The sequence below is a fragment of the Pundamilia nyererei genome, unplaced genomic scaffold (assembly GCF_000239375.1).
Source record: "Pundamilia nyererei isolate P.nyererei 1_Seehausen unplaced genomic scaffold, PunNye1.0 scaffold00245, whole genome shotgun sequence".
Taxonomy (NCBI): Eukaryota; Metazoa; Chordata; class Actinopteri; order Cichliformes; family Cichlidae; genus Pundamilia; species Pundamilia nyererei.
Window position 1 is genome coordinate 731242 of NW_005187646.1, and position 12600 is coordinate 743841.

The 12600-nt window shown below is 39.6% G+C and overlaps 1 protein-coding gene across 1 annotated transcript in view; it reads right to left on the reverse strand.

Moving 5' to 3' along the window:
• ctdsp1 (CTD (carboxy-terminal domain, RNA polymerase II, polypeptide A) small phosphatase 1) overlaps nt 1–12175 on the reverse strand; it is a 17252-nt gene extending 5077 nt beyond the window's left edge. The window contains exons 1-3 of the mRNA XM_005749458.1: nt 11782–12175; nt 636–784; nt 449–550 (exon numbers count right to left, since the gene is read on the reverse strand). Coding sequence (XP_005749515.1) covers nt 449–550; nt 636–784; nt 11782–11854 — 324 coding nt within the window. The 5' untranslated portion in view covers nt 11855–12175. The remainder of the gene's footprint in view (nt 1–448; nt 551–635; nt 785–11781) is intronic.
• Between the last annotated feature and the right edge of the window lie 425 nt (nt 12176–12600).

Consider the following 12600-nt stretch of genomic DNA (forward strand, 5'->3'; position numbering starts at 1 on the left):
AGATACTTATTAAACCAAAATAAAGACTTAAAAAACAAAACAAACAAACACATACAGACACTGGACTTTGCCTTTTACATGCTAAAACATGAACTGACTTAGTGTTGTTTCTAGACAGACAGGTTGAGACAGTCAGTGTGTGCGCAGATGCAGGAGTGACTGTGTTTGAGTTTGGCATTTGCCAGCCACGACAAAAATGTCACTGCCAGAGCCAACAGCAACCAGATGGAGGGAAAAGTGCAGATCTTGGACTGTTGTGTTCTAAACGTAACTAAATAATGATGTAATGTGATCGCAGGGGACAGCTAAGTGCTGTAAAGCCTCTCTGAACACACACATCCTTTAGTTCCTGCAGCAGGAAATTAAAGAACACGCTTGCAAATGTTGAAGTTGAACATAATTGCTTGTATAACTCAGTCTACAGCGTGTTATCATTCCCCCGCCTTACCTTAAAAGAGCTGTGAACTAAGGTCTCATCCAGATCTATAACCACACAGATCTTTCCGGAGTCTTTTGACTTCACTGGAGGCAGCAGTGGTTTCGCCTGGATCTTCAAAAAGAGAAACCACAAAATAATGAGCTGACTGCAAAAGTACACAAATAAAAATTGAGCCAGGGCAACCGAGAAAACACACCTTGGACACTGTTCCATTCTCTTCCACCAAGAGAGGGGCGTTGTTGTTGACTGGTGGCGGCTCAGGCTGGTCCCGGCACAGGCAGCAGAAAAGGCTGGAGAAGAGGCCTCCACTCCTGGGTTTCTTGGAAGACAGAGAGGGAGAGGAACCTGCAGAAGAAGATGATAGATCAAGAAATTGTCGAGCTTACAGTAATTACAACATACAGGATCTTTAACAGCTTGGCTTTTAGGAAAAACTCTTAATATTAAGAGGTGCATGGGAATATCTTTATCATCATTATCGGTATGCTTTGAACACATGGGCACAAAACAGACATTTACTTAAAGTCTTCAAGTCTGATCAAACAATCGAACAAAGTAATACACTAAGACATAAAACTACTTAGTCCTTACTACATGGTAAAACCTAAGCCAAAATGCAGAAGCAGTGTGTTTTAAAAGAAAAAAAAGAAAAAAAAAAACCAAGCACACCCCATGATTCAGTAGTTTGTAGAACCACTTTCAGCACTAATGGGTTTCTGTATGACTTCAGCTGTGTCTTGCGTGGTCATGTAGGAATGTTGGCCTACTCTTCTTTACAATGTTGCTTCTATTCATTGAAATTTGTGGGCATTTATTTATGCATGGCTCTCTGAAATCCTGCTGTGGTGAGGCCTTACATCAGGTTGAGTCAGCCATTCTGTTGCAGATTTTCTGATGTGATTGGATCATTGTCCTTTTGCATGGCTGTTGGCCAAAGTTTTAGCTGTCAGACAGATGTGTCACATCTGTCTCTAGAATACTTTGAATCGACCGTGAACTCCTCTGTTCACCAATGACTGATGTGTTCAGGTCCTGTGGCTGCAAAGCAAGCACAAATCATCACACGTCCACCACCGTGCTTCAGTTGGAGTGTTTGTGCAGATATGCTGCGTTTGGTTTTCTCCAAACATGATGCTGTGCATTACAGCAAAAGATTTTGGTCTAGTCTGTCCAAAACACTGTTCTAGAAGTCTTGTGGTTTGCTCAGTTACAACTTTGCAAACCCTAACACGTGCTGCCACAGTCTCCTAAAACAGAATAAGCGCTCTCCTGCAGCACTTTCAAACAAGACATGAACTTTAACATGCTAATTGAGGTCTAATGAGTCTGAGATGTAGCTCTTGGGTTTTTTGCAATATCTCTTTGTGTTGCAACATCTGACAAACCGGGTGAATTTTCTGGGTTGTTCACTCCTGTGAAGATTGGCAGGGATCTGGAATGTTTTTCCACTTGTAAATAATCTTTCTCACTGTAGAATAATAGGCTTCAAACTTATAACCCTTCTCACATTGATAGGGAGCACCTCTGCTTCTCTAAGATCAGTCATGTTGTCTTTCCTACTTGGTATTTAGTTAACACACCTGAATGCTCCAGACCAGCAATGTCTTTTTGTAGAGATGCTCACGTCTACTAATGATCAGTTATTAAAGTGCATTGATTAGCAGCACCTGGCTGCTAGTTATCTTCCTATGGAAGCAGTAGGGCTGTTCTTAGTTTTTAAAACATGCTGATTCAGCATTTTGGCATCATTTTGTAACTAAAATAGTGACAGTGTAACAGTTGTTGTGTTTACCTCATTTTAAAGACACGCCAAGTACCAGATTATTTTTATTATGGCCTGATGCATAAAACCTCACAATTTAAAGAGATTTGCACATTTTTACCATACATAAATATAAAGATAAACTATATAGCATTTTATGTTTCTTCCATGACATAGTAAAAATGTGAATGCCAAAACAAAAACAAGTAAAATATATAATTATTTCATTTTTACCTCTTGACCAGTATGATTTTTGAAAAACAGGACTGCAGAAAGAGCCATCTCACACTCTGATCGCAACAGCTGCAACCTCAATGGTTAGTGTAATACTCATGTAATAATTTGGTAATTACTCTGACCACAACTGCCTTCAAACCTTCAATTACACTAAACACTCGTGAAGTTCTCAAGACCATCTTTCACTATTACTACTGTTGACAAAATGTACCCACAAATATGCAAAGCCTTGCCAAAGTACACAGCGGTCTTTCATGGAAAAGTGTCGCAGTTTTCACGTATGAAAATGCCCTTTCCCAAATTTAGCACACAGCGGGAGATGATTTGCATCAGACGTGTTCACACTACAGTTAGTCGAGGGTGCTGTCTCAATCAAGCATGCATGAAGCCCAGGACTGGTTATAAATTTCCTCAGCCTGCCATTACCTGCTTTATTCTCACATTGGTGCAAATCAACACAATCTGACATCACATGATTTTTGCACCAGCGGTCTGGAAGGTTAAAGAAGGTTTAATATCCAACTGTGTCAGACATGTGTACTTGCATACACGTCCATTGGGTAATGTCTGGAAAACTTCAGGGCTGCAGTGCGTGTGTGGAAATGGCTTAAGTATCTCCAAGACCACAGTTTTCCATAATCACACACACACACTGAAAACTTTACCACACCATCTAAGCTGGTAAATGATCAGTCCCATATCATTTTTTACTAAAATAGCTGTGTTTGTTCATTTCAACTCGTAGCTACCCCAAAAATTTTGCCTCGTAAATGACCAAATTTTATTTATTTTTTTAAATGTAAATTTAATTTGACACACTTCCTGTGTTGAAATACCTGAAATACTCTACTTGCATACAGCACTTCCTAACTCATGACCCCCATCTAGTCAGTGATTGTATAAAAACAGTACAAAGGACATCCAGCAACTTTCCTCATACTGTCATGTGCACAGGCCGTCCTGGAGACACGTGCCTGACCGGACCTCTTGCGTAACTGCTTCTCTGATGTCAGCAGAAAAACACGACTCGAGCCCCACCAATGAAAATTCACCACTTTAACACCACGTGAAGCGATGGTGCCAAAGAGACAAGTTTTTTAAGCACATCAGGTTAATTATTGAGTGATGTGCGGCAACCAGAACAAATTAATTAATAATACAAACAACCACCGCAGGCAATCTGTAAACAATATTTACTCAATACCAAAATGACGCAATTCAAAACTTTTCGTTTGCTTGGTATGTATAAAATGCAAACTAACCACTCAGGCAATGAAAGACCTGAACTTCAGGTTCATTAATCACGTACATCAAGCGACAAGCATTTTTATAAATTCTAAACCCAAATGGAAGCTACATAAAAATCACTTTAACTACTACTTTGCAAAATAAGCACAAAAGCAGGACTTTAAGCAGTGTTTGAGTTTTTCTGTTCACAAAACAAACCCTCCAGATGTTCCCAAGAAACTGATTATTAACCAAAGCTGGCAGCCTTATTGTCAATCATCGTGTAGCAAACGAACACTTTGTACTTGGAAGCTCAACAGGTATTCAAAACTCATTCCTGTAATGGGTTTGCTGTGCGGCTGTTTAGATTTCATTTACAGGTACCAACACCGGCTTCAAATAAATTATAAGTAAATCACAATCCTCATTAATCCCAGAGTAAATGTGGTCACAGTTGCTCCAAGACAGAAAGAACAGTAACAAACATATTACAAAGTTACAAAATAGCTCTAATTATAAATATCCCACAAATTAAATATGTGGTTGACATTGAGGTCCCCCTATGATCATACTGAAAATGATTTCTTATGGTTTTTAAATGACATTTTTAATTTTTAACATTTAAATATCAAACATCTAACACATGTAAAGCAGTTTGTTTTAGCCTTCCAAATAGCATGTGTGAAAGACTCATGAGAAACTTTGAACACTAATTGTGGTAATTGCAATTAGAGCAGGGCGATATGGCCAAAAATATTTATCACGATATATATTTGAAAATTTGCGATAACGATATAACCGACGATATAATTGATGCGAGACAAAATACAACTCCACAACATTACTAGCGCAAAAAGACAACCTTCCATTTATTTTCACTTAAACAAGAAGCTGGTTTTTATGTACATTAAAGCTTTATAAAAATGTAACAGTGCAAATGCAAATTCCTTGCTGAAAGTTTACCCAAAAGGCATTTACAGTAGAAATGGGCTGACATATCCTGAGCATAACCATGTATAATATCCACTGAAGTTAAAAAGAGGTGCTTTGCAACATTAAACTGCAGTGTGCAGTACGCATTTTTCGGACCATAAGGTGCACGGGATTATAAGGCACATTAAGCGAAACAAAGCAGTCAGATAAATCAAACTTTATTAAACTCATTCTTCTTGCTTCCTCCACTTCTGTACCATTGATTCATTAATGTTGAATTCTCTGGTAGCTGCTCTATTCCCATGTTGTTGCAGTATATTAATGACTAACCTCGTATTGTGGATGGATTATCTCAGTTGTTCTCCTGACTGAAGTTTGGTCCGTTTACAGCATCCTGCCATGCGATTGCATTTGTCTCTAACCATGAAGAACCTTCACGTTAACTTTTATAAGTGGAAAAGTGTTAGTGTTCGTCCTCCAGCTTCACTGTTTATATTATGCTAACATAGCTGTGTCGCTAGCGATCACGTAGCACATCATTATATACCAGCTAGCCCAACTTCAGTAACCCTACAAACGTCACTGCTGTTTAGTTTCCTGTCTTCATTTATGTTGGAAGTGATAGCAGAGCTGTACGTTTGAATTTTTTCAGAAATCTCTCAGTCAGAACATGCTATATCATGCTTAGGTAACTAGCGAAACTAGCGAGCTAACTTCCGCTAGCTTCCTGCTAACTTCTAACTCCGTTAAATGTAATAACTTTTGTTTTCATGGATGCCTGGAAGTTAAACTTTATAGTTACACCTGGTAAAGCAGCAATGCTGATCGTTTTATTAAAGATGAAAGAATTTAGACAGTTTTTAACTCTAAGTGATGCTGCAGTGTTGTTTGACCTGAATTACTCCCAGATTTAAGAGCATCTTAGTCCGACAAATATGACAATAACAACGGCCGCTTGCATGTTCTGCAAAAAAATGTGCTTTGTTGTGTATCTGACGGACAAAAACCAAACCAGTTCCACATCACGGAAGTTGCACCATTTTTACAAACCAATTCTGGTTCATCTGTTTCACTCAACAATCGGCCATGTGCGTATGAAAACAAAGGCACTGCGCATGCGCGTTTTACTCCCATTCTATCGCCATATTTCATTTTCCTATCGTTGCCTAACATTATACCGGTATTACCGTGAACGGTATAATATGGCCCAGCCCTAATTGCAATTATGAAAATAATTTCTAGCTAAAGCACTGCTGTGATCATTTAGTTGAAAAGTAATTAAAAAAATTATATATATAAAAAAAAAAACAACAACACTTTGAAAAGCAGATAATTACTAAATACTAAAGGGTCTTACCAATTTAAGAAACCATCTTCTGATTGGCTGCCACTAACATACAAAAGGTTTAAAACAGGAGGTGGGCGGAGTTTGTGACAACGAACTTCCTGTGATTACAAGGTTTATGCTCTGACCTCATTATCTGAGATCAGAGCATGCAGCTCATAGTCTTACACAGCACTTTACCAGCTTCACACAAAGTGTTGTGAGACAGCTGAACAGCTGTGTCATACTTTACTACCACATGGGATTTGTGGTGAAGTCGCACATCTGACACAGAAGACTCACTGCTCTTCGTATGCCTTTGTCCCTCCCTTGGAGCGTAGATGGGCCATAACTAAGTTGATGTGTCAGCTGTGGTTGTGTTCTTTTATTTCAGGATATTTATTTATTTTAAATTTTCCTATACATTTGTGCAGCAGAACTTTTTACCAAAGAAATGATAGTCTTCAGACAGTCTTCTGTAACATGACTTATGTTACCCATGTTATTTATTCAATACAACTGTATAAAGTTCTACAGTATATGTCGCATATTCAGCTTTTCGGGGTGTGGCACAAAAAACAAACACATACTACAACCTGACCTCATATTTTCAATAACACCCATATGCCCAAATACCAATAATAATAATAATAATAATAATAATCCATTTCACTTCTTTTTCCATTCATTTGCTTTACTTTCATTACCTGCTAACAGACTGGGTGAATAAATGTGAAATAATGTTTCCTGGGATGTTCGATTTATTTTATTGGAGGCATTATATTTATGGAGAGTGGTTTAGCTGCAGTTTCTGAAGCCAATTAGTGAGCCGGTCGTTGATATGCAAAACAGAAACCACGAACCCACAACAGTGCTTGGGATCAGTCTTTGTGCCAAAAGATCTGCACACCAAGTTTAACATCATTCCAACAGGGGGGGGGGGGAGAGAAAAATAAATAAATAAATAAAAAATAAATTTGCTCGCCAACCACAAAACTTTATTCGAGTTACTGAAATTATTTCTGCTCTCATGAATGCTCGTCAAGCCCAGGCTCCCAGTGCGGGTTTCTCCCAGTCTTGTAAACCTCTGATTAGCTCTGCTCCTCACTCTTCTGTCTCACATTAGGCTTGGTTTCTGTCCCTTTATGCACCATACTCCCTTTCTCTCTCTGTCCAGACGTGACTGTGTTACCAACACACAAACCTCTGTTGTCCATCTCTCACGCCTCTTTTATTACTCCTCTGCAATACCCTCCAACTCAATTTGTGGATTCAAACCCCGTCTGACCCTCCGTTGGCCTCTGCTGTGCTCAGGCCAAAACAGGAAGAGGAAACAGACGGGTATCAGTGGAGGAAGGTGCTTGCCATCGTGTTTTTAGCATAGCTTGGGTAAGCTGATACCAGTGTCTATGTACACTGAGCTGATTTCATCTGAATTATTATTGTCACTGGTATTCTTTAATGAAAACTCATCACTCCTCCCCTCATTCCTTCATTCACTCCCTCAGGTCCTCGTAATTCCTAGCATCAAGTCCTTATTTGCTTCCTGGAGTCTTGACTCACTTCAGTATTTGTAAACCAAACACCTGGATGTTTTAATTGATAAAAGCATTATGAAGATGAGCCCATTATAAAGGAGACAATTTACAGTGTGGAGCTGAACATACTGCAGCTGAATGCCTGCAGTAAGGACAACAGCTTTAAGCACTAAAAGTTAACACGTATAATAGCTTTATTATTATTTTTCAACACACTTGGTAGCAAGTATTTTCCCTCTCTTCATATCATTCTTCTAACTTAGTAATCCAGCAATAAGAGCTCAGTAGGGGATATAGCATCTGCTGAGGGACTCCTTGTTCTTGTTGCGTAGGATAACTTCTTGCTTGGTGTATCCTTCGGGTCTGAATGAATTTTGGGATCACATGTCTCCCTCATGGTACTTCAATACACAATTATCTACAACTTTATCCAGTGGGCACTTCGTAAATTGTTCACCATGTCTGTACTGGATATTTACATTTTTACTTTTTAATATTTATCAGTATTTTATCATATGCCATTTAGAGACCAACTAATATATCAGCCAGGCTGATATTTACTATTTGCCAATATGTTGCATCCGCATTTATAACAGCTAAAGGAGAATTTTAAAAAGTGAAGAGACGGGACGCCATCGCCATGTTATGATTGTTGATGCTGCATAGTCGTCTACCGGAGCCCGCTCTGCATCTTCCCTGTTGGGAGCACACGCGTTCCGAATGCCACAAATGACAAGCAGCGCGTAAATGAGCAATTTGAGCATTGTTGTGACAATAAACCAAGTGCATTTTAAAATGCACTGTTGCATCTTAATAAGGGCTTATAGTTACACATAAATATTAAGGAAATCTGTCTATGTTCCTTATGCGCAAAGAAAGAACAAAAATGTTGGTCGATATCAGAGTTTCAAAAGCATTAGTATCCAGTCGGACTCTTTTACCATTACAACATAACTGTGTGATATTGGATTGATCCACGATTAAGACAAGTTTAATTACCTCCCTTCTAACTGAACAACCGACACTGTCAGAAGTTTCATTTTAAACATTTTAAAGAGTGTTTAAGTTGTGGTTTTCAGCACAGTGTTAACAACGCAACTTCAAAACACAAGAGAACCATCTGAGTACAGCATTGCAAAAAACAGCATTAAACATTAGCTTGGGGCTAAACACATTCAGAGCTACTTCTACTATAAACACTTTAATAATGCAGAAAACAATCTAATAAACAAACAAGTTATGAGGAACGCAAAAAGCAAAATTTACTCTAATTATTGCTTTACCAGCCTATCATCTCCAAACATCAGGTAATCATGGCTCATCCGTTTACCGTCACACTGCTAAGGTAAGTAAAACTAAAACAAAACTGAGTTCCAGCTTATCAGACTGTGAAAAATGTAAGATTACACTTAGCACTGTGAATTAGGCCACTGAACACGTTACACTGTATGCCACACCTTACCAAAAATAAAATAGCTCCCATCATGACATGACTTTCAGTGAATTAAGCCTCAGTCCACAGACTCACGATAAGATGCTCCACCTTATCTGATCTTTATCTGAGTCTATTTTAAGCTTGGCGTTCAAAGATTTCCTGCAGACACTTCCACCCCTGTTATTGACCGTTTAGCTAAAAACGGACTTTAGTCAGACAACGTACATTGAGGAGTAAGTAACCAGGCTTTCCTGATTGGCTTACTCCCTCCAAATATCTTTAACATTACAGTTTTGATAAGGCACAAGAGCTTGACCCGTGTGCTTGATAATGGAATTAACTGAACTGACAATACATCTCAAATTAGCCTTGAGTGATAACAAGCTATTTACAGGGATTAGTCTCAATGCAGAAGAAAGTGCAAAAGCCTTTGAAACAGCTGCCACACTTTGATGCGACTATGAAAGTCTCCAATAAAAAGAGAGACAAATTAAAACGGCTCTGTGGGTTCACAAAGGCAGACTAAACAATGTAAACTTCAAGTTAAAACACAATATTAAAGCCAGAGGACAGATGAAAGAAGGGGGGGCGCGCGAGTGTGCCTTCTGAGAACTATTCATAGAAGCAATACTGTCATAATTAGAGGTCATTATTGAACTGGTGGAGTAGAAACCGCACCTATTATTTCTCTTCTACTTCATGTATGTCACTCAGATGGTGACACTAGTTTCTCCAAACACTCTCAGAAGTCCATTTCTCTACCATACTCAGGTGGGCCACTGCCACACCTTAGCAGCTAGCTCTTTATTTTAGATGCCTGAGAGGACAGTGTTACATGTGATCAGTCAAAAACTTCAGACCCAGTTCCACCATCCTGAACTACAACTGGTGAAGGCAGCTCTTCTGCTTGCAGGTTAAGGGTGAGCTGGAGGGCCTCTACGCCTACAGGCCGCAACAGGAGAACTAGCACAACAACGACTACCATCACCAGCTGCAGTCTTTAATTGTACTTCTATCATCACCTATTGAATTTTAATCATGTGTGCTATAGTTCCCTTTTTTGGTTTTTTTAAAGCACCAATTCTAATTGTACGTTTATCCGGTTTCATTTCTGGCCCCCCAATGTCAGACCTTGTTTGGATTTAGTGCATAGGTTTAACTGTCAAAGTCCCCACTTTGCTGTTGACAGTTTAAAATATACCATGAAGTAAAATGAGTTTGACGTTCCCATGTACAAAATACTTAGATCTTACGTGGGTCAGACCAGTAAAATCTTTTCTGTTAGCATAACGTTTAACTGCGTATATATTTTCATCTCAGTGTTAAAAAATATGAAATTTCCACAATAGATTTTATTTTGCTTTTGAAAATAAATAAATAAATAAAATGACAAAACAGGAGTTTTCCATTATTTGATATTGATGTGGTGTGAATGTCTTTATCAGTAGTAAGCTGAGTCTAAAATTTATGTCTAAAATTTTCTAAACCTGTCCAGTGGGTCAGACTGGAGTCTTTGTTGGGGCAATTCTGGGCTGCGGCCTGTTTGACACCCGTGGTTTAAAGAACATTAGCCAACATCCTGGTTAATGCTAACTGAACTGCTTGGAGAATGTCACTAGTCAGCTGCAATGTTGATCCTGGACCAAAGTTCCTATTATGAAGTAGGAACAACAATAACATGGGGCTCTCACATTGTGCTGGTTATAGTAATAGTAGTCGTATTACCACCAGCTCTTGACTTCTGATCCTATTTTTTGGCCATAAATACCCAATGCGCTGGTTAGCATGTAATGTTTTAAAAAGATGCTTCCATATATGAGTCTTACTGAACTCCATTTACTCTGTCAGCATACTGATTAACATCTGGGGCAGACCTGACTCCACAAAGTTGAGAAGGCTGACTTACTGCAAGACAGAAGGCTGATGGAGGATCTTTACAATCACTCAGCCCATATTTTCAGTCGCTGCTGTGCTAAAATCAGTGAAATGATGTCCCTTAATTCAGCGAGAACCAGAAAACACAAGTGCAAAGACTGCATAAACCTGATCTTACAATGAAAGAGAAACTAAAAGTTTCAGTATGATTTGATGTGGCTTTGCAAACTATAGATGTTTTGTGGGAATCTCTTTAGGTAGATTCGAGCAAACACGCCGTCTCATATAGCAGCTGCGCTTCACATCGAGTAAACACCATGTATGGAGGGAAAAGGTTGTGTAACACACCAGACTACAAGATGTGATCTTCCACTTTTAAAACCAAAATAGGCACTACTGCCTCTATGTACGTCTGTCTGTCCGCATCTTGTTTGAATAAAGTCTTAGCTTCCACTCAGCATTGTTTGGCTGATGACTGACAGGTCACCTGATTATTTACTAAGCTTGAGTTTACAGCGGTGACCTGTCTGTGTGCGCGTACGGTGGCAGAGGCACTCTTTCATGTGAGTGAACACCGAACTGGTAAAGCTGCAGAAAGCGGCCACTTGTGGTGTTGCCAAAACAAAAAAAGGAAAAGTTATTTATCTGACACGATATCACTCCAAGGAAACCGGGATTTAAGGTGGACATGGAAAGGCTTTGAATCTGACTACTATTACAGATGTCTCAACCAGCTGTACGTCATTTCCTTTACTTTTCATCAGAGGCCAAAGGGCCGCAGCCATAATGTACACACAACAGCGCGGTCTTCTTGCTCTGACTTGTTTTCTGTCCACTTTCCTAACACTGGCTTTATCTGTGCTGCTGCTCATAAGCAGCTTACTGCTTAGGCTCGGAGTTCAGGAGTTGCAAAACTTTTCTTTTCCTTTTTTCCCCTGACATGACTGCACAGGGGTATTTAAAAAAAATTAATATATATATATATATAATATAAATAAATAAGCAACTTACCCCTCTCTCCCGCGGCTTTATTTCCCTCTTCATCCCGGCTCACTTGGGTGATTACAGAGGACGGATTGTCCATCACATCCAGGTCTGGTCCAGAGTGCCAACTTCACACTTTAAAGTTAGAGATAGTCCGCCGACTCGGTGCTGCATTAACCCAACTTAACGTGAGCGAAAACAACGCTGAAACGCCCCGGGAAACATCGCAACAAGTCACCTACAGTGCGCCCATTACTCTTCGGATCCGTGTGTCCGCTCGGATACGCGCTCAAGTTTGACGTGTGGAAGTTTTAAGAGGTTTGTCTAGGAGTTGGCAACTTTGATTCAATATGGTGCTCAACTCCGCTTGCAATTTCAAGATACAAACATGGAGGTTTCAAGGCTTCCCATTTCACTTAAAGTGGCGCAGTAAGGGCACGGCTCTGTGCAGCGCTCCCCCTGCCGGCCTCTGCCCCTTTGACGACGGTCCCTTAGAGTGGCCCGAAACAAAGTTACTCAGGAGTTAGCTAAGCTAGCTGCTAGCTACTACGGACTTACTTTAGACAAACACTATTATTAGATAATGCCCCTGCTCCCTTTGCACGGCTACCGACCTTAAACATGTCGCCTACAAAGCACTTTATTATTCGGCTATAACATTAAAAGATCAAAAACAAAACCCACATTAAATAATTAAACCCTGCAGATTTGACTCAAACTTTTACCAAAGTGTCTTCAGATACTTTGTAACACCTTAAATGCCGCACTAGCCGCTGGCAGATTTGCGTGTATGCTGTGTGGTTGTGCCTTCGTCATGTAATGACTGCTGTTTGTTTAAAAAAAAAA